Source organism: Babylonia areolata, chromosome 19 (assembly GCF_041734735.1).
Source record: "Babylonia areolata isolate BAREFJ2019XMU chromosome 19, ASM4173473v1, whole genome shotgun sequence".
In the NCBI taxonomy this organism is placed as follows: domain Eukaryota; kingdom Metazoa; phylum Mollusca; class Gastropoda; order Neogastropoda; family Buccinidae; genus Babylonia; species Babylonia areolata.
This window is the reverse complement of record NC_134894.1, coordinates 63,253,866-63,278,379: the sequence shown is the minus strand read 5'-3', so window position 1 is coordinate 63,278,379 and position 24,514 is coordinate 63,253,866. Positions and strand designations below refer to the sequence as shown.

The 24,514-nt window shown below is 51.9% G+C and overlaps 1 protein-coding gene across 5 annotated transcripts in view; it reads left to right on the top strand.

The window, feature by feature from the left end:
- Nucleotides 1-24,514, top strand: part of LOC143293919 (uncharacterized) — a 47,824-nt gene that overhangs the window by 12,135 nt on the left and 11,175 nt on the right. The window contains exons 3-11 of one of the 5 annotated variants that reach the window (XM_076605299.1): nucleotides 6,283-6,401; nucleotides 10,611-10,835; nucleotides 11,953-12,147; nucleotides 14,073-14,240; nucleotides 15,113-15,268; nucleotides 18,224-19,765; nucleotides 20,794-20,860; nucleotides 21,495-21,655; nucleotides 23,083-23,287. In XM_076605299.1, coding sequence (XP_076461414.1) covers nucleotides 6,321-6,401; nucleotides 10,611-10,835; nucleotides 11,953-12,147; nucleotides 14,073-14,240; nucleotides 15,113-15,268; nucleotides 18,224-19,765; nucleotides 20,794-20,860; nucleotides 21,495-21,655; nucleotides 23,083-23,286 — 2,799 coding nt within the window. In that variant the 5' untranslated portion in view covers nucleotides 6,283-6,320 and the 3' untranslated portion in view covers nucleotide 23,287. The remainder of the gene's footprint in view (nucleotides 1-6,282; nucleotides 6,402-10,610; nucleotides 10,836-11,952; nucleotides 12,148-14,072; nucleotides 14,241-15,112; nucleotides 15,269-18,223; nucleotides 19,766-20,793; nucleotides 20,861-21,494; nucleotides 21,656-23,082; nucleotides 23,288-24,514) is intronic. The other 4 variants (XM_076605300.1, XM_076605304.1, XM_076605301.1 and 1 more) reach the window with 4 other exon arrangements.

Genomic DNA, 24,514 nt, shown 5'->3' with positions numbered 1-24,514 from the left:
AGGCTTTTGTTCGTTTTGATGTGTAACATGAGCTACTCAAAATCAGATCCACTGAGGCTTTGTAAGGCTTTTGTTCGTTTTGATGTGGAACATGAGCGACTCAAAATCAGATCCACTGGAGGCGTTGCTTCGACGTAATTTTTGATGAATTTTGTTGCTGTTGTTTTTTTTGGGGGGGGAAAGAACTCTGTGAAACTATCATGTGACGTCACAGGGCTTGACGCTATCTTTAGTTGTTTTTTTCTCGCTGGCCAAAGCAAAGGTATGTTTGCGTTCTGGAGTCACACTACGTATATTATTTGACGTCATTTAGTTTTTGACGTAGTCTGCAGATTCCAGCCATCATTTCAGAAATTTAAGTTAACATAATGACTCGACGTTGATATTCATGGTTTATTTTTGTGTGTGTGTATGTGGCCAGGAAGCATTCATTTTGTTGGAAAGTTGTTGTTGAAAGTGAAAGTGCACTAATTTTGTGTCACGCTGTGTGGTGTCAGCCATTTTTCCTGCTGTCGTGTGATTCTTCAGACAGACGAGGAGACCGGTTTGTAGTAGTTGTAGTAGTAGTGTAGGGACTGGCATTTGACTGCCTTGGCCTCACGGCCTTTTTTATGTCCCCTTCAATATCGGTCTCCTTTTATTTGTGGGATACATGTATGTTTTCTTTTACATGTTCTGTAAATCACTCATCAAAGTCAGTAACATTTTCTTTTAAATTGATGTTCATGTAAAGGAGATTTTTGAACACATTAGAATTTTGTGCAAGTTTAGTTTCCATTGGTAGTGCATTCCATATTTGTGCAATTCTGTTAATTAATGAATTTTTCCATATGTTAGTATTACAGTGCTCTTCACAAATTTTCATCACTGGATTTCTTGTACTCTCATAATCTGACATTCTAAAGATATTCACATTGACTTCATTATAGCAATTTAACATTTTGTATGTTTCTATTAAATCCCCTCTTAGCATTCTTCCCTTTAATGAATGCAGATTTAAGTATATAAGTCTCTGTTGATAGGTCAGAGATTTGCATTCTTTTAATATTTTAGTTGCTGTTCTTTGTACCCTTTCTATAGCTATAGTCTCTTGAGGTGTGGGTGCCACACAATATTAACCATATTCCACTTGTAGTAGTAGTTGTATTGGTGGTGTTAGTAGTGATAGTAATACAAATTGTAGAAAAGTAGTTACTGTGGTGATGGTGATAGTAGTGGTAGTAATAGTAGAAAAGTAGTAGTTGTGGTGATGGTGTTAGTAGTGATGGGAACAGTAGAAAAGTAGTAGTTGTGGTGATGGTGTTAGTAGTGATGGGAACAGTAGAAAAGTAGTAGTTGTGGTGATGGTGTTAGTAGTGATGGGAACAGTAGAAAAGTAGTAGTTGTGGTGATGGTGTTAGTAGTGATGGGAACAGTAGAAAAGTAGTAGTTGTGGTGGTGGTGTTAGTAGTGATGGGAACAGTAGAAAAGTAGTAGTTGTGGTGGTGGTGTTAGTAGTGATGGGAACAGTAGAAAAGTAGTAGTTGTGGTGATGGTGTTAGTAGTGATGGGAACAGTAGAAAAGTAGTAGTTGTGGTGGTGGTGTTAGTAGTGATGGGAACAGTAGAGAAGTAGTAGTTGTGGTGATGGTGTTAGTAGTGATGGGAACAGTAGAAAAGTAGTAGTTGTGGTGATGGTGTTAGTAGTGATGGGAACAGTAGAAAAGTAGTAGTTGTGGTGATGGTGTTAGTAGTGATGGGAACAGTAGAAAAGTAGTAGTTGTGGTGGATGTGGTATTGGTGATGGAGCGATGTGCAATCTTCGATTACAGTGACTTCCCTTAGCAAAATAATGAACGGGGTACTTTCCCTTGGATTGTTTACAATGAACGGCTGGACTCAAGTCACTGGCAACCTGCCGAAGTTACCAGATAACGGACGCACTAAATAATCACATAAACACATACACATTTTTAGAGGAGTAGTAGTAGTAGTAGTAGTAGTAACAGTAGTAATAAAGCATAGACAAAACAAGACATGAAGCTCTTTAACAGCCCCATCTTTGTTTTTATAAAACAGACTGGCATGATTTACACATGGAACACCTCGAGTCCATACCAACATCTGTCGCGGCAAAGTGAGCAACCTAGAATGAAAGAGAGATCAAAGCTGATAGTGAAGGCTGTTGTAAAGAATCGCCTTTTTTGTTGTTGTTCGTGGTCAGTCTGTGTGCATCGGTTTTTCTTTAGTCTCTATTGACTTGGTGGGGATCATTTTGGATAAGGTTTCATCATCAAGGTAACTATGGTAGGCCTACGACCTCTCTCTCTCTCTCCCCCCCCCCTCTCTCTCTCTCTGTATGTCTAATTTCTATCTTCGATATTCCTTCATCTCTGTACTTCCTCCCCACCACTCACCCCTTTCAGTATCTTTTCTTCCCTCCCCCATTCCTAAAACATCGCATCTCTTCTTCCATGCTCCGCCCCCACCCCTCCGCGCCCCTCCATTCTTCCCCCACCCCTCCCTGTCTCCCAACTTCCCGTTCCCTCTCTCCCTCCCCCTACCGTCTCTCCCTCTCCACGTCTCTCCCTCCCCACGTCTCTCTCTCTCCACGTCTCTCCCTCCCCCTCCCGTCTCGTCTCTCCCTCCCGTCTCGTCTCTCCCTCCCCACGTCTCTCTCTCTCCACGTCTCTCCCTCCCCACGTCTCTCTCTCTCCACGTCTCTCCCTCCCCCTCCCGTCTCGTCTCTCCCTCCCGTCTCGTCTCTCCTTCCCCACGTCTCTCCCTCCCCCTCCGTTTCGTCTCTCTCTCCCCACGTCTCTCCTTCCCAACGTCTCTCCCTCCCCCTCCCGTTTCGTCTCTCTCTCCTCACGTCTCTCCTTCCCCACGTCTCTCTCCTTCCCCACGTCTCTCTCCTTCCCCACGTCTCTCCTTCCCAACGTCTCTCCCTCCCACTCCCGTTTCGTCTCTCTCTCCCCACGTCTCTCCTTCCCCACGTCTCTCTCCTTCCCCACGTCTCTCTCCTTCCCCACGTTTCTCCTTCCCAACGTCTCTCCTTCCCAACGTCTCTCCCTCCCCCTCCCGTTTTGTCTCTCTCTCCTCACGTCTCTCCTTCCCCACGTCTCTCTCCTTCCCCACGTCTCTCCTTCCCCACGTCTCTCTCCTTCCCCACGTCTCTCCTTCCCCACGTCTCTCCTTTCCCACGTCTCTCTCCTTCCCAACGTCTCTCTCCTACCTCACGCCTCTCTTTCCCAACGTCTCTCCCTCCCCCTCCCTCTCTCCCTCCCCCTCCCTCTCTCCCTCCCCCTCCCGTCTCTCCTTCCCTACGTCTCTCCCTCTCCACGTCTCTGTCCCTCCCCACGTCTCTCCCTCCCCCTCCCGTCTCTCCTTCTCGTCTCTCCCTCCCCACGTCTCTCCCTCCCCCTCCGTCTCTCCTTCCCCACGTCTCTCCTTCCCGTCTCTCCCTCCCCACGTCTCTCCTTCTCGTCTCTCCCTCCCCACGTCTCTCCCTCCCCCTCCGTCTCTCCTTCCCCACGTCTCTCCTTCCCGTCTCTCCCTCCCCCTCCCGTCTCTCCCTCCCCCTCCCGTCTCTCCCTCCCCCTCCGTCTCTCTCTCCCCCTCCGTCTCTCTCTCCCCCTCCCGTCTCTCACTCCCCCTCCCGTCTCTCCTTCCCGTCTCTCCCTCTCCCTCCCGTCTCTCCCTCCCCCTCCCGTCTCTCACTCCCCCTCCCGTCTCTCCTTCCCGTCTCTCCCTCTCCCTCCCGTCTCTCCCTCCCCCTCCCGTCTCTCCCTCCCCCTCCGTCTCTGTCTCACCCTCCCGTCTCTCCCTCCCCCTCCCGTCTCTCACTCCCCCTCCCGTCTCTCCTTCCCGTCTCTCTCTCTCTCCCTCCCGTCTCTCCCTCCCCCTCCCGTCTCTCACTCCCCCTCCCGTCTCTCCTTCCCGTCTCTCCCTCTCCCTCCCGTCTCTCCCTCCCCCTCCCGTCTCTCCCTCCCCCTCCGTCTCTCCTTCCCCCTCCCGTCTCTCCTTCCCCCTCCCGTCTCTCCCTCTCCCTCCCGTCTCTCCCTCCCCCTCCCGTCTCTCACTCCCCCTCCCGTCTCTCCTTCCCGTCTCTCCTTCCCCCTCCCGTCTTTCCCTCCCCCTCCCGTCTCTCCCTCCCCCTGTCTCTCCTTCCCCACGTCTCTCCCCACGTCTCTCTCCCTCCCCACGTCTCTCTCCCTCCCCACGTCTCTCCCTCCCCACGTCTCTCCCTCCCCACGTCTCTCCTTCCCGTCTCTCCCTCCCCACCTCTCTCTCCCTCCCCACGTCTCTCTCCCTCCCCACGTCTCTCCTTCCCGTCTCTCCCTCCCCACGTCTCTCCCTCCCCACGTCTCTCCCTCCCGTCTCTCCCTCCCCACGTCTCTCCCTCCCCACGCCTCTCTCCCTCCCCACGTCTCTCCCTCCCCACGTCTCTCTCCCTCCCCACGTCTCTCCCTCCCCACGTCTCTCCCTCCCCACGTCTCTCCCTCCCCACAAATCCAAAGCGGCCACAAAACCGAGTGATCAAGGCAGCCACAGTTGACAGGACACGGCCCTTGCGATCAGCCGGGTTTCCAAACGGCAAGTAAACGGTGCTTAGCTGGCAGTACGATACAGCACAATACACTCAAAACTGACCAGGTGCGTTCACTGAGCCGTCAAAATTGACCACTCTTAACTAGTCAAACAGGCCGGCAGTATGGGGCGTTTGATTGCGTCCATTTGCAACACTCCTGGACAAACACTGGGGGGACTATTAGGTCGGCTCTCTCTGGCTGATCGTTTGTGGAACCTTGGTACTGTTTTCGTTCTCAGTTCGTGTAGTGGTGTAGAGTGTTCGGTGTAGTTTGTGATGTAACGGGGGGCTGGGGCGAATACGGGGGTGAGGGGTCGGGGGGAGGGGGGTGGAGGTCGAATACGTGAAAGCGGATGGGGGTGGGTGGGGGGGTGGGGATGACTGGCAATCTGACATTTTGCTGACTCGGTGAAGTTCAATTTTACTTTCTCTGTCTCTCTGTCTGTCTCTTAATTGTAACATGACTTACTCTAATGGCAAACGCGTGCAAAGGCACACACGCGCACAGGCACACACACGCACAGGCACACACGCACATGAATACACGAAAACGCTCTCTCCCTCACTCCTCGATAAAAGAAGTAAATGCCTAATGGCGTAGTTGTGAACAAAAGGTCAATTAATACTCTCGGGTCTCCCTTGCTCATTGTGTTCATTGGAATATCATTCTTTTGTAGCTAATGACTATTATGTTAGTGTAGCTAGTGACTGTCATTTCAGTGTACCTGATGACTTATTTTAGTGTAGCACATCACTCTAGATAATGACTTATTGTAGTGCAGCTAATGTCTATTATTTTAGTGTTGTTAATGAGCATTATTCTAGTTTAGCTGACTTATTTTAGTGTAACTAATGACTGATATTCTCGTTTAGCTAATGAACATTATTTTAGTGTAGCTTATGACTATTATTTTAGTGTAGCTATTGACCATTGTTTTAGTGTAGCTAATGACTATTATTTGTGTGTAGCTGACTATTATTTTAGTGCAGCTGATGACTATTATTTTACTGTAGCTGATTATGATTTTTGTGTGTAGGTGATGTCTGTTTTATGTAGGTAATTGCTATCATTTTAGTGTAGCTGATGACTTATTTTAGTGCAGCTGATTATGATTTTAGTGTCGGTGATGACTATTATTTTAGATAGATGATTATGATTTTAGTGTAGCTGATGACTATTATTTTAGTATAGCTGATTATGATTTTAGTGTATGTGATGTCTGTTTTGTGTAGGTGATGGTGATCATTTTAGTGTAGCTGGTGACAAGTATGATTATTTTAGGGAAGCTGATGACTGTAGTGCAGCTGATGACTGTTCTTTTTAGTGAAACTGATGACTATTATTTTAGTGAAGGTGATGACTGTTATTTTAGTGTGGGTGATATGTATCATTTTAGTGTAGCTGGTGACTTTGTTGTAATGTGTGAGTGAGTTAATGTTGTGAAGACAGCGTGTGTTGGGCACAGTCTGCAGCTTGTCATGTTAGTCTGCAAGTCGTCTCTCTCCCTCTGTGTCTCTCTGTGTGCTTCTGTGTCTGTCTTTCTCTCTCTATGTCTATGTCTCTGTGTGTCTGTCTGTCTTTATCCATCTGTCTAACTCCTGTTTTTTGCCGATTTGGGAGGATTAGATAAAGGTACACGTATTTTCAAAAGAGTTATTATTACATTTATCATCAGAGGAGGGATTGGGTTTTCACACCTTTTTGGTTTTCAGGTTAAAATCTATAACTGCCGCAGTTTTCCCGAGAGAAGATGGTGATGGAGAAACCGCTGGAGATTCTTCGGAAGAGAGTCAAAGACCTGGAAAACTTGGAGGCCTATCTGCAGCAGCAGGTATGTGTGACAATCAGCCGTGTCCGACAATGACCATCAGGACAGCAGAAGAGGCATCTGCTGTCCCGGCAATCAGGGCTTGTGATTATGGTGGAGAGTGTCTTACCCAAGTCACATCCCCACTCTCTCGGCCAAGAGTGCTTTTGGACAGTCGGCGTTGGGATGATTCCCAAAGGCCAACTAGCCCCCAAGGCTGCATCACAAAGAGCCAGTGGAGAATTGCTTCCTAGTTTGAGAGCCATAGTTCTTCACAAAAGTAAGCTGTAAATGAATTTTCAACGCAGTGCAGAAACCATTGTTTGTACAGCTTTTACTTTTTTGTTTGCTGAACTGTAAGCTTAGGTCAGTCTGTGATAAGCCTGGCATTGAGGCGAAGCAGCAGGAAAGGGTTTTTAAAACAGCACAAGGTAAGGATGTCTGGCGCTGAATACTGCACAGCAGATTTATTGGAAGGAAAACAGTCCACGTCTAGAATTGTGAAAGGTATGTAAGGCAGTGGGTAATGGCTGTGTACAGTGTGTGTCACACATTCCTCACGGCCAAGAGGGCTGTCACTGTGTACAACGTGTGTTACACATTCCTCACGGCCAGGAGGGCTGTCACTGTGTACAGTGTGTGTTACACATTCCTCACGGCCAGGAGGACTGTCACTGTGTACAGTGTGTGTGTTACACATTCCTCACGGCCAGGAGGACTGTCACTGTGTACAGTGTGTGTGTTACACATTCCTCACGGCCAGGAGGGCTGTCACTGTGTACAGTATGTGTATTACACATTCCTCATGGCCAGGAGGGCTGTCACTGTACAGTGTGTGTTACACATTCTTCACGGTCAGGAGGGCTGTCACTGTGTACAGTGTGTGTTACACATTCCTCACGGCCAGGAGGGCTGTCACTGTGTACAGTGTGTGTTACACATTCCTCACGGCCAGGAGGGCTGTCACTGTGTACAGTGTGTGTTACACATTCCTCACGGCCAGGAGGGCTGTCACTGTGTACAGTGTGTGTTACACATTCCTCATGGCCAGGAGGGCTGTCACTGTGTACAGTGTGTTACACATTCCTCACGGCCAGGAGGGCTGTCACTGTACAGTGTGTGTTACACATTCCTCACGGCCAGGAGGACTGTCACTGTGTACAGTGTGTGTTACACATTCCTCACGGCCAGGAGGGCTGTCACTGTGTACAGTGTGTGTTACACATTCCTCACGGCCAGGAGGGCTGTCACTGTGTACAGTGTGTGTTACACATTCCTCATGGCCAGGAGGGCTGTCACTGTGTACAGTGTGTGTCACATATTCCTCACGGCCAGGAGGGCTGTCACTGTGTACAGTGTGTGTTACACATTCCTCATGGCCAGGAGGGCTGTCACTGTGTACAGTGTGTGTCACACATTCCTCACGGCCAGGAGGGCTGTCACTGTGTACAGTGTGTGTATTACACATTCCTCATGGCCAGGAGGATTGTCACTGTGTACAGTGTGTGTTACACATTCCTCATGGCCAGGAGGGCTGTCACTGTGTACAGTGTGTGTCACACATTCCTCACGGCCAGGAGGGCTGTCACTGTGTACAGTGTGTGTTACACATTCCTCACGGCCAGGAGGGCTGTCACTGTGTACAGTGTGTGTTACACATTCCTCACTGCCAGGAGGGCTGTCACTGTGTACAGTGTGTGTATTACACATTCCTCATGGCCAGGAGGATTGTCACTGTGTACAGTGTGTGTTACACATTCCTCACGGCCAGGAGGGCTGTCACTGTGTACAGTGTGTGTGTTACACATTCCTCACGGCCAGGAGGGCTGTCACTGTGTACAGTGTGTGTGTTACACATTCCTCACGGCCAGGAGGGCTGTCACTGTGTACAGTGTGTGTGTTACACATTCCTCATGGCCAGGAGGGCTGTCACTGTGTACAGTGTGTGTGTTACACATTCCTCATGGCCAGGAGGGCTGTCACTGTGTACAGTGTGTTACACATTCCTCACGGCCAGGAGGGCTGTCACTGTGTACAGTGTGTGTATTACACATTCCTCACGGCCAGGAGGGCTGTCACTGCGTACAGTGTGTGTTACACATTCCTCACGGCCAGGAGGGCTGTCACTGTGTACAGTGTGTTACACATTCCTCACGGCCAGGAGGGCTGTCACTGTGTACAGTGTGTGTATTACACATTCCTCACGGCCAGGAGGGCTGTCACTGCGTACAGTGTGTGTTACACATTCCTCACGGCCAGGAGGGCTGTCACTGTGTACAGTGTGTTACACATTCCTCACGGCCAGGAGGGCTGTCACTGTGTACAGTGTGTGTTACACATTCCTCACGGTCAGGAGGGCTGTCACTGTGTACAGTGTGTGTGTTACACATTCCTCACGGCCAGGAGGGCTGTCACTGTGTACAGTGTGTGTGTTACACATTCCTCATGGCCAGGAGGGCTGTCACTGTGTACAGTGTGTGTGTTACACATTCCTCACGGCCAGGAGGGCTGTCACTGTGTACAGTGTGTGTTACACATTCCTCACGGCCAGGAGGGCTGTCACTGTGTACAGTGTGTGTTACACATTCCTCACGGCCAGGAGGGCTGTCACTGTGTACAGTGTGTGTGTTACACATTCCTCATGGCCAGGAGGGCTGTCACTGTGTACAGTGTGTGTGTTACACATTCCTCACGGCCAGGAGGGCTGTCACTGTACAGTGTGTGTGTTACACATTCCTCACGGCCAGGAGGGCTGTCACTGTGTACAGTGTATTACACATTCCTCACGGCCAGGAGGGCTGTCACTGTCTACAGTGTGTGTGTTACACATTCCTCACGGCCAGGAGGGCTGTGTGTGTGTCACATGTTCCTCACGGCCAGCAGGGCTGTCACTCTCTCCCACTCTACCTGCTTTCCTCTCCCCCTCTCTTTCTCCCTCTCTCTCTCCCACTCTTTCTCCCTCTCTCTCCCACTCTACCTGCTTTCCTCTCCCCCTCTTTCTCCCTCTCTCTCTCCCTCTCTTTCTCCCTCTCTCTCTCTCTCTGTCCCACTCTACCTACTTTCCTCCCCCCCTCTCTTTCTCCCTCTCTCCCACTCTACCTGCTTCCCCCCCCCCTCTTTCTCCCTCTCTCCCACTCTACCTGCTTTCCTCCCCCCCCCTCTCTTTCTCTCTCTCTCCCACTCTACCTGCTTTCCTCCCCCCCCCTCTCTTTCTCTCTCTCTCCCACTCTACCTGCTTTCCTCCCCCCCCTCTCTTTCTCCCACTCTACCTGCTTTCCTCCCCCCCCACTCTTTCTCCCTCTCTCCCACTCTACCTGCTTTCCTCCCCCCCCCTCTCTTTCTCTCTCTTTCTCTCTCTCTCCCACTCTACCTGCTTTCCTCCCCCCCCCTCTCTTTCTCCCACTCTACCTGCTTTCCTCCCCCCCCCCTCTCTTTCTCCCTCTCTCCCACTCTACCTGCTTTCCTCCCCCTCTCTTTCTCCCTCTCTCCCACTCTACCTGCTTTCCTCTCCCCCCCCTCTCTTTCTCTCCCACTCTACCTGCTTCCCCCCCTCTCTTTCTCTCTCTCTCCCACTCTACCTGCTTTCCTCCCCCCCCCATCTCTTTCTCTCTCTCTCCCACTCTACCTGCTTTCCTCCCCCCCCCTCTCTTTCTCCCTCTCTCCCACTCTACCTGCTTTCCTCCCCCTCTCTTTCTCCCTCTCTCCCACTCTACCTGCTTTCCTCCCCCTCTCTTTCTCCCTCTCTCCCACTCTACCTGCTTCCCCCCCCTCTCTTTCTCTCTCTCTCCCACTCTACCTGCTTCCCCCCCTCTCTTTCTCCCTCTCTCCCACTCTCCCACTCTACCTGCTTTCCTCTCCCCCCCCCTCTCTCTCTCTCTCTCTCCCACTCTACCTGCTTTCCTCCCCCCCCCCTCTCTTTCTCCCTCTCTCCCACTCTACCTGCTTTCCTCCCCCTCTCTTTCTCCCTCTCTCCCACTCTACCTGCTTTCCTCCCCCTCTCTTTCTCCCTCTCTCCCACTCTACCTGCTTCCCCCCCCCTCTCTTTCTCCCTCTCTCCCACTCTACCTGCTTTCCTCTCCCCCCCCCCTCTCTTTCTCTCTCTCTCCCACTCTACCTGCTTTCCTTTCCCTCCCCTTTCTCCCCTTTCTCCCTCTCTCCCACTCTACTTGCTTTCTTTTCCCTCCCCTCTCTTTCTCCCTCTCTCCTTAACCCTCAGTTTGGTGTGGGTGCCAGTTAAAAGACGTGGAGACGGACCGCGAGAGGTTGCACGTGCTGTGCCGGAAGGACAAGGCCCAGCTGCACGAGCAGCTCGTGAGGCTGGAGGAGGGCCGGCTGAGGGAGGGCAGCCTGAAGTCCCAGCTGACGGTGGTGGAGCGGGGGGAGAGGGCCGCCCTCATGAGATGCCAGGGGCTGGAGGACTCGCTGTGCCGCCTGGAGGACCGCCTTCACCTGATGCAGGTGGGTCTTTGTGTGTGTGTGTGTGTGTGGTGGTGGTGTTTTGTGTCAGGGGTCTGGGGGCCTGGGGGTGTGTGGTGGTGGTGGTTTAGGTTAGTGATTCGGTCTGGGGTATGTGTGTTCGTGGTGGTGGTGGTGGTGGTGGTTTAGGTCAGTGATTCGGTCTGGGGTGTGTGTGGTGGTGGTGGTGGTGGAGGTGGAGGCTTAGGTCAGTGATTTGGTCTGGGGTGTGTGTGGAGGAGGGGTGGTGGTGGTGGTGGAGGTGATGGTGGAGGCTTAGGTCACTGATTTGGTCTGGGGTGTGTGTGGAGGGGTGGTGGTGGTGATGGTGGAGTTTTGGGTCAGTGATTCTGTCTGGGGGTCTGTGGTGTGTGGTAATGACGTTTTGGGTCACTGTCTGGAGTGTGTGGTGATGATTTGGGTCGGGGGGGGGGGGGGGGGGGGGGGGTTGGGATGTGTGATGAAGTTTTGGGTAACTGTGTCTGGTGAGTGTGGTGTTTGGGTCAGGGGTGGTCTGGGTTGTGTGGTGATGAAGGTGTGTGTGTGTGTGTGTGTGTGTGTGTGTGTGTGTGTGTGTGTGGTGTGATGGTTTACGTCAGTGTGTTAAGGGATTTGTGTGTGTGGTGATGAAGTTTTGGGTGTGGGGGTCTGCTGATGACAATATGAGTCATTGCGTTAGGTGGTTTTGGGTGTGTAGTGATGTTTTGGGTCAATGTGTCAGGGGTTCTGGGGGCGGGTGGGGGTGAGGGGGGGTGGATGAAGGTCCGGGGCACTGTGATAGGGGTCTGAAGTTCTGTGATGAACATTTGGCTCAGTGATTGGGCCAGGGAGTCTGGTGTGCGGTGATGACGTTTTTGGGCACTGTGTCAGGGAGTCTGGGGTGTGTGTGATGATGAAGAGTGTGTGTGTGTGGTGATGGTTTGGGTCACTGTGTTAGGGGTTCTGTGGCGTGTGTTGGAGTTTTGGGTCAGTGTGTGTGTGTGTGTGTGTGTGTGTGGTGCTATTACCACCTTATCACAACTGTCGCCTCCACCACCACCACCACCACCACCACCATCGTCGACATCATCACCCTCCCCCCACCTCCCCAATCACCATGTTCACCCTGTGTTCTGTGCAGGTCCAGGAGCGGCGACTGAGAGAGGAGCTGCGTCAGGTGACGTCAGAGGGAAGGACGTCAGGCATTGCGTCACCCATGGGCACGGGCCCCCTGACCAGTGGTGTCACCAGTGGCCGTGGCAGGGAGGGGGAGGGGGACGGGCTGGGAGGAGGTGTTGGGTACCCGGGCAGTGTGCTGGACACCACCAGACAACAGGTAAGGTGCAGTAAGGTGCAATACAGGACAGGACAAGACAATACAATACAGTATGTCTACAATACAATACAATATAGTATAGTATACTACAGTAGGCCTACGGCACACTGCAATGCAGTGTAATACAATACCATACCATTCCATACCATACCATACAAAACCGCACACTGCAATGCAGTGCAATACCATACCATACAGCACACTGCAATGCAGTGCAATACCATACAGCACACTGCAATGCAGTGCAATACAGCACACTGCAGTGCAGTGCAATACCATACCATACAGCACACTGCAATGCAGTGCAATACAATACCATACAGCACACTGCAATGCAGTGCAATACAATACCATACCATACCATACAATGCAGTGCAAAACTGCACACTGCAGTGCAATACAATACAATACCGTGCAGTGCAGTACCATTCAATGCAATACCTTACAATACAATGCAATACCATACACTGCAATACAATACAGTCCAATGCAATACAATACACAGCAATACAGTAAAGCACAGTACAATACAGCATCACAGGGAGAACTTCAGTGTCTGCCTAAACACGAATCAAGACTGACGTGAACACAATACGAACATACAGGCACATGTATACTCCACGTTGTGTGTTTTCTTTTTTAAAAATTTATTTTATACAAAGATACGCCAGGGTGAAGCAGGCAAGTGTCCAGAAGCGCAGCGCCAGTGGCATGTTCAAATGTTTGTTTTCATCTTGGCATTGGTGTAATGGTTCCCCATGTCTGTGAAACCTTTGAGGCCGTGCTTGTCGTTGTTGGACACTTTCTCTGTGCCTGGTAGTCATTGTCTCTGACGTGTGTGTGTGTGTGTGTGTGTGTGTGTGTGGTGTGCCAACATCTTAATGTTTTAGACTGGAAGAGTTTAAAAAAAGAAAAGAAAAAAAGATTGAGTGAAAAGAGTGACAAGTAGTTTTTATTGTACTGTTTTGTTTTTGTATTTGTATTTCTTTTTATCACAACAGTGTGAAATTCGGGTTGCTCTCCCCAGTGAGAGCACATCGCTATACTACAGCGTCACCCTTTTTTAAAATTTTTTCCTGCGAGTTTTATTTGTTTGTCCTATCAAAGTGGATTTTTCTAAAGAATTTTGCCAGGAACAACCTTTTTGTTGTCGTGGGTTCTTTTACGTGCGCTAAGTGCATGCTGCACACGGGACCTCGGTTTATCGTCTCATCCGAATGACTAGCGTCCAGACCACCACTCAAGGTCTAGTGGAGGGGGAGAAAATATTGGTGGCTGAGCGGCGATTCGAACCAGCGCGCTCAGATTCTCTCGCTTCCTAGGCGGACGCGTTGCCTCTAGGCCATCACTCTACAAATATTGTATTGTATTGTATTGTATTGTCACAACAGATTTCTCTATATGAAAGTTTGGGTCCCGGGGTCGATTCTCGGTGACGGCGCCTGGTGGGTAAAGGGTGGAGATTTTTCCCGATCTCCCAGGTCAACGTACGTGCAGAACTGCGAGTGCCTGAACCCCCTTCGGGTGTATACGCACATAGATCAAATATGCACGTTAAAAACCCAGTACTCCAAAAGCGTTCAGTGGGTTATGGAAGCAAGAACATACCCAGCATGCACATCCCCGAAAACGGAGTATGGCTGCTTACGTAGCGGGTAAATAAACAAAACGGTCATACACGTAAAATGTTGCATGTCTCTCTGAGTGTGTATGTGTACGTGCCTGAAATCTGAATGACACAGGAAACGAATGATGAGCGCCCAATGGCAGCCGTCAGTCGGCTCTACCCAGGTAGGCAGCCTGTTGTGTAAATGGCCCCGTGTTTGTACAGCGCTTAGAGCTTGGTCTCCAACCCGGGAGAGGCGTTATTAGGCTATATAACTGTACATATTACATATCCTCCTTTTCCTCTGGTTTGCCGACAGCAGCAGGCGAGCGGGGAGGAGAGGGACAGGCTGGGTCGTCAGGTGGAGCAGCAGCGGGCCCAGATCTCCATCCTGGAGAGGCAGCTGGCCACCAGTGATGACGTCATGATGACGTTGCGACAGCGGCTGGACGTTCTGCAGGACCGGGACAGGGAACTGGAGGGGGAGGTGAGGAGGGGGAAGGGAGGGGGTGGTGGTGGGGGAGGGAGATGGGGAAGTAAGGGGAGTTAGTTGGGGAGGGAGAGGGAGGGAAGGAAGGGGTAATGGGGGAGGTAATGGGGGAGGGGAGGGAAAGTGAGGGAAGGAGGTAATGGGGGAGGGAAAGTGAGGGAAGGAGGTAATGGGGGAGGGAAAGGGAGGGAAGGAGGTAATGGGGGAGGGGAGGGAAGGAGGTAATGGGGGAGGGGAGGGAGGGAAAGGGAGGGAAGGAGGAGATAATGGGGGAGGGGAGGGGAGGGAAAGGGAGAGGTAATGGGGAGGAGGGGAGGGGAGGGAAAGGGGAGGTAATGGGGGAGGGGAGGGAAAGGGAGAGGTAATGGGGAGGAGGGGAGGGAAAGGGGAGGTAATGGGGGAGGGGAGGGAAAGGGTTGGGGTCCAGGGTCGGTTCAGTTTAGTCGCGTCGCTCAGGCGTCACTGCGTTCGTACAAGTCCATATACGCTACAACACATCTGATGCCCAAGCAGATGCCTGACCAGCAGCGTAGCCCAACACGCTTAGTCAGGCCTTGAGGGTCGTTGACAAAAACGTGTTTGGTGGTGGTTCTCAAGTTTGTCGTTGGTTCACTGGATATAAACTCTGTGTGTGACTGTGTGTCTGTATCTGTGTGTGTGCGAGTTTACCTGAGTATACACGTTTGTGATTTGTGCGTGCTGTTCGTGAGTGAGAGAGAAATAAGAATCGTCTTTTGCACATCTCGAGTAATGTACAGATAAAAAGATCTCGGAGATCCTCGGGCCAGTCAGCATTTTATTCAAGACGTCATTTCCTCGCGCATGACGTAGGTGTACTTGTTGACCGGCCCATAATGACATTTCTGCAGGCGCGCGCTCTCCGGTCACGTGAGGAAGAGTTGCAGTCACGTGTGTCAGAGCTGGAGCGGTCAGAAAAGAGGCTGAAGTCACGTGTGAGAGAGCTGCAGCACAGTGAAACCTGTCTGATGGCCCGGCTGGATGAGCGGGAGACAGGGGGGCCTCAGGTTGGGTATCGCTGTTGTCTCTTGTCTGTCTGTTGTGGTCTCTTTGTATGGGTGTGTGTGTGTGTGTCCATCTGTCTATGCCCCCCCCCCCCCCCCCCCCCCCCCGTGACCATGTTTTCTACCATGAATCACAATGTCATGAAATTGTATCACCCACTGTGTACACACTCTCTCTCTCTCTCTCACACAGCGCACGCATGCACACACACACAGTTATTTCTTCTCCGCTAGTGAAGATAAGTACAAGCTCCACACTGGCTGTGTCACTGGGTGAATGATAAATCCAGACCTGGCTCTGAAGTGTATTTGGCACTGCGGACAGGTGTGTAGCTGACGGTGTCCAGGTGTAGGTGGGTTCAATGCCTTCTCCTTGCATTGCTGGCATTTCAGAATAGCGTTGCCGATCCTGTGACGCCAGACCGGACCCTGCTACGCCATGCTGAGCGATCAGAGGCTGGAGCTTGCCTTGTCTATATTCCTGTGGTAATCCTTGTAGAGGGCAGCAGTCTGATGCCTGTATACATCCGTTAAGCTCCCTGGTTCAGCCAGGGGAACCGGGGCCCCACTCTGCATCAGAGTCGAAAAGAAAAGAAGAAAAAAAACCCAACAACCCTGTCCTGTAGCTCTGCTGAGCCTGAGGTTTGCAGCCAGGCCTCAGTCCTGGTCTTGAAAGCCTGAGAGGAAATGGCTGGATTGATGTGGTCTGGAATCTGGTTCTACAGGCGGACAGCTGAAGGGAAGGAGGAGTGCCTGTGGGAGTCAGTGCGGGAGTTGGGGACCTGAAGTTTCTCTGGGTGGCCTCGGACGGTTCTACTTATCCGCACCAGACTACCTTCATGAGGTGCCGCTTCAACCAAACCACCCATGATCTTATACATCATGGTGGCCTAGGCTGCATTGTGGTGCAGTTTGAGGTCAAGTTCCAGCCTGGAAACTCGTTTGCACTGGTGGTGGGGCGGAAGTCATGCATGATTCACCAAGCTGATCTCCAGGTTGGTTGTGAGATACTGTTGCGGGGGGTCCCTGAGGGGTCCCTAACTGGTGCAACTGGTGCAGCATACTCTAGGATGGGCCTCACAAGCCCCCTGTAGCATGTTGTCTGGGTGGTGTTGGGGCATCCTCTCAGGTTTCTGTACATGAAGGCGCTGGTCTTGTCTGCCTTTGCTGTTGTGGCCTGGATGTGTGCTCCCCAGTGAAGGTCTTTAGGCAACTCTACACCCAGGTATTTGGTTTTCTCCATCTTCTGGGGTTCCTCATCATGGAGATAGTAGGTGGTAGGGAAAGACTTTTTCTTCTCTGGCACTGAGAGGACATGGCACTTGCTGGCACTGAATCACATTTGCCAGGTCTTCTCCCAACGCTCAAGTTCGTTCAGATCTTCTTGGAGGGCATTGGTATCTGCTTGGGACCTGATCTGCCGGTATAGGATGGTGTCATCGGCAGACAGACCGACCGTACATTTGGTGTTTTTGTTGATGTTGTTGATGTAAATGACAGAGTAAGGCCAAGGACAGATCCCTGAAGAACCCCGGTGGTCACTGGCCAATGGTGGAGATATGTCCTTCAACGTTCACTTGCTGGGTTCTGTTGGTGAGGAACTCTTCAGTCCAGCGAAGTGTGTCCACGGATTCCATAGTGACAGAGTTTGAAGAGGAGGTGATAGTAAGGCACTTCGTCAAGGGCCTTCGAGAAGTCCAGCAAGATGGTATCCGTTTGTCCTGCCAGGTCATCCACTGTGAGGATCAGTTGTGATTTGCACGATGTTCTTTTGCAAAATCCATGCTGGGCATTGACAATGATCTTGTGTTTGTCAAGCTGTCATGTGATGGCACTTCAAATGTGTTCCATCAGTTTGCCACAGACGGATGTCAGGGAGATGGGACGGTAGTTTGCTGGGGAGCTCCAGTCTCCTTTCTTGAATCCTGGATGGACTGTAGCATGTTGCCAGACTCCAGGTATTTTTCCAGTGGCAAGGGAAAGTCTGAAGAGGTGGGCAAGTGCAGGGGCCAGTTCCTGAGCTACTGTAACCAGGAGGCGACAGGGAATGTTGTCTGGACCAGCTGCCTTTCGAGGGTTTAGGTTCCTCAGTAGCTTCAGCACGCCTTCTCCAGAGATGTCAGGCATGTCTGGATCTGGATAGGGGCCTCGTCTAGCTCCGGGATCTCTGAGGTGGTCCTCAGTGAAGATGGAGCAGAACTGCTCGTTCAGAATGTTGGCCTTCTCTGAGGGATCACTGTTACGCCCGCTTTCTTGAGTGGAGCCACTCCAGTTGTGTCGCATCTCTTACTCTTCTTACACTGTGGCATAGTTGCGTCCCCTTCTGTGATCAGGGCAGAGATGTATGTAGAGTGCGCTGTGCAGCAGGCCTTCCTTGTCTCGCGACTGCAGGTGTTCAAATCTCCTCCAGTCACGGTCTTTTTGGGTGGCTTTTGCTTTCTTCCAAAATTGTTTCTTCATGATAATCCCTTGATGGTGTTACTGATCCAGCGTTGGTACACTTTGGTAGAGCAAGTCTTCTTTGGGACGTGGTCGTTTAGGGTCTTGGTGAGGGCAGAATGGATTTTGTCCCACATTTCATGGACTGTAGTTTTCTCTGGACCAGTGCACAGAACCTGTTCAGTGAGGGCGGCGATATCCTGCTTCATTTCCTGCCTGTCTGCCTTGGCTCAGCCGTGGACAGTGCGAGGAACAGGCTTTGTCCTGGTTGGTTGGATGGTGCTGTCACAGAGAAGGATGTCATGGTCGCCGAGTCCTGGTAAGGTGGTGCATCGTGACACAAGGCTCGGTCTGTTAGTGATGAACAGTTCCACTATGTTAAATCACAAAACAACATACACTGTGTCGTCACCAAACATACCCCGTGTCGTCATGACACATACCCCGTGTCGTCACCACACATACCCCGTGTCGTCATGACACATACCCCGTGTCGTCACAACGTAATGTACGTTGCAGGATGACGACACACTGCCCCCTGTCCACAAACGCCAGTTGCCTCAGACATTGGAGGAGTGTCAGAGACAGGTGGTGCTGTTGTCAAGGCGACTGGAGGCCGCTCACAGACAGCTTGAAGACAGCAGTGGTCATCAGCATAACGCCCCCCCCACACTGACCGACAGCCCTCCTCAAGAGCAGCAGGACGGACAGCGTCATGACGGTGAGAGGCGGGGACAGAGTGGGGTGTCAGAAAACAGTTGTGAGGACGGTGAGAGGCACGAGAGGCAGCTGTGTGGGAAGGACCTTCAGCCACAAGACAGCAGCCCCCACCACCACCATCACCACCAGCACCAGGTTGAGCAGAACGGCTCTACTCAGCAACAGGCAGGCAGGCAGCAGCATGAAGACTGTCAGCACCGTGGTCAACACCTCGTGGACAGGCACCGTGTGGAGGACGAGGTGCGTGTCAGTGAAAAGGAAGAAGAGTGTGACCCAGCAGCGGGGCGTCAGTCCAGCAAGGATCACCGCCATCCGGACCACAGGCGTGATGACCCCCACCACCCGCACAGTGGGGATGGTCTTCAGCAGGAACAGGCTGAGGAGGGTGGGCATCACAGACTCTCCGGCAAGGAACCAGCTCTTCAACAGCTGCCCGAGAAAAACGGGGCGCAGGAAAAGCTCAGTGACACAGCTCCCAGGAAGTTGGACAAGGCCCAGACCCAGCTGTCAGACAGCCCGCCCCGGCGTGAAGAGTCTGGGGGACAACGGAGTGAATCTGAACATGGCCCGCCAGAACCAGGTCAAGGTGAAGGCCGTGAGAACCACCTCCATCAGACAGGTCTGCAGCACCAGAGGCAGCAACACGGAAACGGCCATCAGCACAGCCTGGACCGAAAGGACCTCTCAAGCAACGATGTTCGCGTGCCCAAATCACACAGCGACCCGCCGCCAGAAGCCCCCCTTGAGAAACACGAAGACAGGCAAGGTGGAAACAGGACGGACACCTCCCCAGGACAGTCATGTGACAGGAATGACAGTCATCAGCATCATCAGTCTGGTCACAGTCAGCAGCAAGTGGCTCAGCATCATACAAAGGAGAAGGAAGCAGTAAGCGGAGAGAAGAAAGACCAGAATGACAGCAGCGGGAAGGTCGTTCCGAACCCAGCACAGAACCACCAGCAGCAAGATCAGCCTCAGTTCGTTAACCAAAAGGATCCGTCTCCTGGAAGAGTGAACACTCATCCCCCGCACCACCAGGACAGAGACACTACAGACACAACAGACACAGGCTCTACAGACAGAGGCTCTACAGACAGAGGCACCACAGACAGAGGCTCCACAGGTACCACAGACAGAGGTGCAGCAGACCTGGGCGGTGTGAAGGACCATGCTTCAGGCCATGGAACCGGTGGTGTGTCCAGCCCCCAGTCTGTTTCCACGGCTTCCAGAGCATCGGGGAGAGAGGCTGCAGGAGACCGGGGGGACCGGGGAGACAGGGGGGACCGGGAGACAGCACACAGCGAGGAGGACGTTGTACAACGGGTGCAGAAACAAGACAAGGTGAGACTGCTGAGTGATGTCTTTTAGAGAGAGGGAGTGGGGACACAGAGATGGACAGAGAGAGAGGACACAGAGATGGACAGAGAGAGAAAGAGAGAGGAAAAGGAAAATGGACAGACAGACAGAGATTGACAGAGATAGGGAGAGATATGGACAGAGAGGGGAGGGAGAGATGGACAGAGAGGGAGATGTACATAGAGGGGAGGGAGAGATGGACAGAGAGGGAGATGGACATAGAGAGGGGGAGAGATGGACAGAGAGCGGAGGGAGAGATGGACAGAGGGAAGGGAGAGATGGACAGAGGGGAGGGAGAGATGGACAGAGAGGGAGATGGACAGAGAGGGGAGGGAGAGATGGACAGAGAGGGAGAGATGGACATAGAGAGGGACATAGAGAGGGGGAGAGATGGACAGAGAGGGGAGGGAGAGATGGACAGAGGGAAGGGAGAGATGGACAGAGGGGAGGGAGAGATGGACAGAGAGGGGAGGGAGAGATGGACAGAGAGGAGGGGGAGAGATGGACAGAGAGGGGAGGGAGAGATGGACAGAGGGGGAGATGGACAGAGAGGGGAGGGAGAGATGGACACAAAGGGGGAGGGAGAGATGGACAGAGAGGGGGGGAGATGGACAGAAGGGAGGGAGAGATGGACAGAGGGGGAGATGGACAGAGAGGGGAGGGAGAGATGGACAGAGAGGGGAGGGAGAGATGGACACAAAGGAGGAGGGAGAGATGGACAGAGAGGGGAGGGAGAGATGGACAGAGAGAGGGAGAGATGGACAGAGAGGGGGAGGGAGAGATGGACAGAGGGGGGGGGGGGAGAGATGGACAGAGGGGGAGATGGACAGAGATAGAGATGGACATTGAGATAGGGGGAGATGAAGACAGAGAGAGAGAGAGAGAGAGAGAGGGGGGGGGTGCCATATTGTTTCACCACAATTAGGACAGTCTGTGTGTTAGTATAAGCACGCACTTGTGCGACTGTGCGTAAGCGCTGTAGGGTACATGGCCGGTTTGACATTATGTTTCAGAAGGCAGCACAAGTGGATTGCAAGACGTCAGATACACCACCTCGCCACGCGTCTTCTCCGGGTACTGGTAATGGCACAGAGAGGGGGGAGGGGGGGGGCGCGTGTAAAGGAATTTGGAGACTAGAGAGAGAGAGAGAGACGACCACACACGTGCGCAAACGCACTCTTTTTCACACACACACACACTCTTTCTCTTTCATACACTCCCTCTTGTTCGTGTGAGCATATTATCAATAGCATTGATCACCCTTGTTCCAGTTGTAGTGTGCACATTTGATAACACGCAGTTGGCATCGTGTTGGTCAGGGTCCGTTGTCCAAACCCACTCCCCGCCACTCATTATTTACTGTCATTTAGTCATTGCTTGTATCTAGGCCTGTGGCCCAAATACGATTAAACCAAATGAATCTTAATCTCTCTCCCTCGCGCACACCCACTCAGTCCTTCCTATATACCTTCCTAGTTGTTTATAGTGTTATGCTTCCCCCCCCACCCCTCCCCTTTTCTCTTTTTCGGAGTGCAGGATGCATAAAAAGAAACAAAACAAAAAAAACCACCTCACTGTATGTATTAGCTTCCTTTTTTTTTTTTTTTAAACACACACTCTCTCTCTCTCACTCACTCACACACTACCACACATTCACACTCTCACACACACTTCCCAGTCCACTCCTGACATCCAACCCCCGTGGTGATGACAGAAGGGAGTACGGTGGAGGAGACGGAGGAGGAGGCAGTACCTGAGCCACCCAGCCATCTGCGGGTGGAGAGGATGGAGGGCGGGTGTGTGGTGTTGGCATGGCAACCACCCGTCTTGGACCCCCAGGGCTGCAGCAACGGCGCCAGAGTGGTGGGGTACAGGGTCAGTAAATGGTTTTTTGTTGTTTTTTTGGTTCATTTTTTTTAAAACGCATCTATAAGTAGGTTAGCACGTGCTCGCATTCATATAATATTAGCATGGAAGCACGTATGCTCGCACACACTGACGTGCACGCACACTCCCGCATGTGGGATCTGGATGACTGTCTTCATAGAAATAATAATTATACAATTGCAGGAGTTAAGGGAAATGAGCGAGCTGACAGACTTGCTGGTAACGCAACACTAACGAGCGGCCTACATCTAGGAAAATCGGAAATCCTCAGAAAAGTCAAAGAATATCAAAAAGAACAGGTACCAAGCCATCACACCATCGATCGCCTCAAAGAAATAAAAGCAGAGAGAGGGAGCGGCCGTAAGTCTAACATGAAAGGTAGAGCACGATGCTTTGCAAATCAAACAAATATCGGCATCATTTCCAAACCAACATTGCGCAAATTTCTTCAAAACGGAACAGAGTCTCTGTGGGCTTTTCCAAATACAATAGACTGAGCAACACACTAGACGCCACGTTCTTGGCATCAGATATCTTTTCCCATCCCTCTTGCGGCCAATCGGTGGCAGCCTCTGTGCGTGTGTGTATGTTTGTGTGGGTCTGTTTTTGAGTGCGTTTGTGCATGCGTGAGAGTGTAAGTGTACACAAGTGTCAGGAGAGTTCTGTGCGTGTGTGTGTGTGTGTTGGGGGGGGGAGGTGGGGGTGCAGGGAGGAGGTGGGGCAGAGGATGAGGTATGTGAGTGTATGCATGCCTACACTGTGGGAGCAACAGGATATTGGAACATATATATTATATATATATATCTTTGTATATATGTGTGTAGGGTTGGGGGTGGGAGATATGGGCGTGTGTGTGTTTGTACAAGTAAGCGTTCATGTGTGTGTGTTTGTGTTTGTGTGTGCTGTGGAAGCTGCTATATATAGACTAGAAATGTGTGTGTGTGGGAGCTCATGTACGTTTATATGTATTTGACTGTGCTTTCATATCTGTGAAACTGCGCGTTTGGTGCATATCTGTTATGCATGTGTGGGTGTATGTGTGAATGTGTGTCTTATGTTTTACATTTATTTGCTTATTTATCATCATTGTTGTCTTATTTATTTATTATTTTATTATTTCATTGCTACTACCTTTTTTTTTTTATATCATAATTATTATTTATTTATGTAAGCTTATCTCTCTCTCTCTATATTATTTTTTTTCTCAAGGCCTGACTAAGCGCGTTGGGTTACGCTGCTGGTCAGGTGTCTGCTTGGCACCTTGGCACGCCTCCTTGAACTACTGAAACTGAAAACTGTGCTGTGTGTTACTGTGTGGTGTTGTGTGAGTGTGGGCGGTGGGCAAGAGTAACGTGTCAGTGACGTGTGGGGGTGGCATGTGACGTGTGTGTGACGAGGCCGAGGGCTGTGTCCAGATCTTCCTGAACGGACGGGTGTGCCAGCAGCCCCACAACCCCCGCCTGTCCACCACCACCGTCCCCGTCGCCCCCCGCCTGCCCCCCCGCCCCCCGCACTGCCTGGCTGTGCAGACCCTGGCCGCGGGTGGCCAGGCGTCTGGCCGTGTGGAGGTGGTCCTTCAGCCCAGTCAGGCCGCACCGGGAGGATCTGGGACACTGTGAGGTGTGTGTTGGGGGGGGGGGGCTGTGAAGACACTGGTTGTACCAGTCATATGAGGCCCTTCCTGGGTGTGTGTGGGGGGGGGGGGGGGGTTGAAGGGGGGTCCTGGCTGTAAGGAGACTGAGGTTGTACCAGTCATGCGAAGCCCTTCCTGGGGGTGGGGGGGTCCTGGCTGTAAGGAGACTGAGGTTGTACCAGTCATGCGAGGCCCTTCCTGGGGGTGGGGGGTGGTGGGTGAAGGGGGGTCCTGGCTGTAAGGAGACTGAGGTTGTACCAGTCATGTGAGGCCCTTACTGGGTGTGTGTGTGTGTGTGTGTGGGGGGGTGGGGTGGGGGTGAAGGGGGGTCCTGGCTGTAAGGAGACTGAGGTTGTACCAGTCATGCAAGGCCCTTCCTGGGGGTGGGGGGAGTGATGGGGGGTCCTGGCTGTAAGGAGACTGAGGTTGTACCAGTCATGCGAGGCCCTTACTGGGGGTGGGAGAGGAGCGGCCTGGGGTGCGGGGTGCACTGTGAGGGCGTGTTAAGGTCCTGGCTGCAGAGATGCCAAATGTTACAATTTCGCCCTGTTTGTTCCCGCTCATCACAGTGTACGGGAGTGTACGGGAGTGTAGCTGGGGTGTGTAGTTGGGTGTGTGGGGATGGGAGTGTAGTTGGGAGAGTGGGAGTGTAGCTGGGGTATGTGTGTGGGGGAGAGAGCAAGGTTTCGGTTGCGCCCCTTTTCTCTGCATTCAAATTTTGTATTACGTGTAGCTGACACATTTTGTACTTTCCAAAGTCAATTCAGGTCTAGATTGGAAGCTGCTAGGCAAATCTCGCTCTCTGCCATAAATGAAGCCAAACCGTAGCTTTATTAGGCTTTTATTTTGAATAAACCTTCACTGACGTCACAGTGTCAGACTCTGGTGAGAAACTGGCTCGATTCAAATCGCCCGCCATTTATAGTCCAGTTCAGGCTTTAAGGGTTTGGGGGAGTACAATTGGGGGCGGGGGGGAGTGTAGTTGGGGGTGTGTGGGAGTGTAGCTGGGGTGTGTGTGTGTGGGGAAGTGTAGTTAAGGGTTTGGGGGAGTGTAGTTTGGGGTGTGGGGGAGTGCAGCTGGGGTGTGTGTGTGTGTGGGGGGAAGTGTAGTTTGGGGTGTGGGGGAGTGTAGCTGGGGGGTGTGTGTGGGGGAAGTGTAGTTTGGGGTGTGGGGGAGTGTAGCTGGGGTGTGTGTGTGTGGGGGGAAGTGTAGT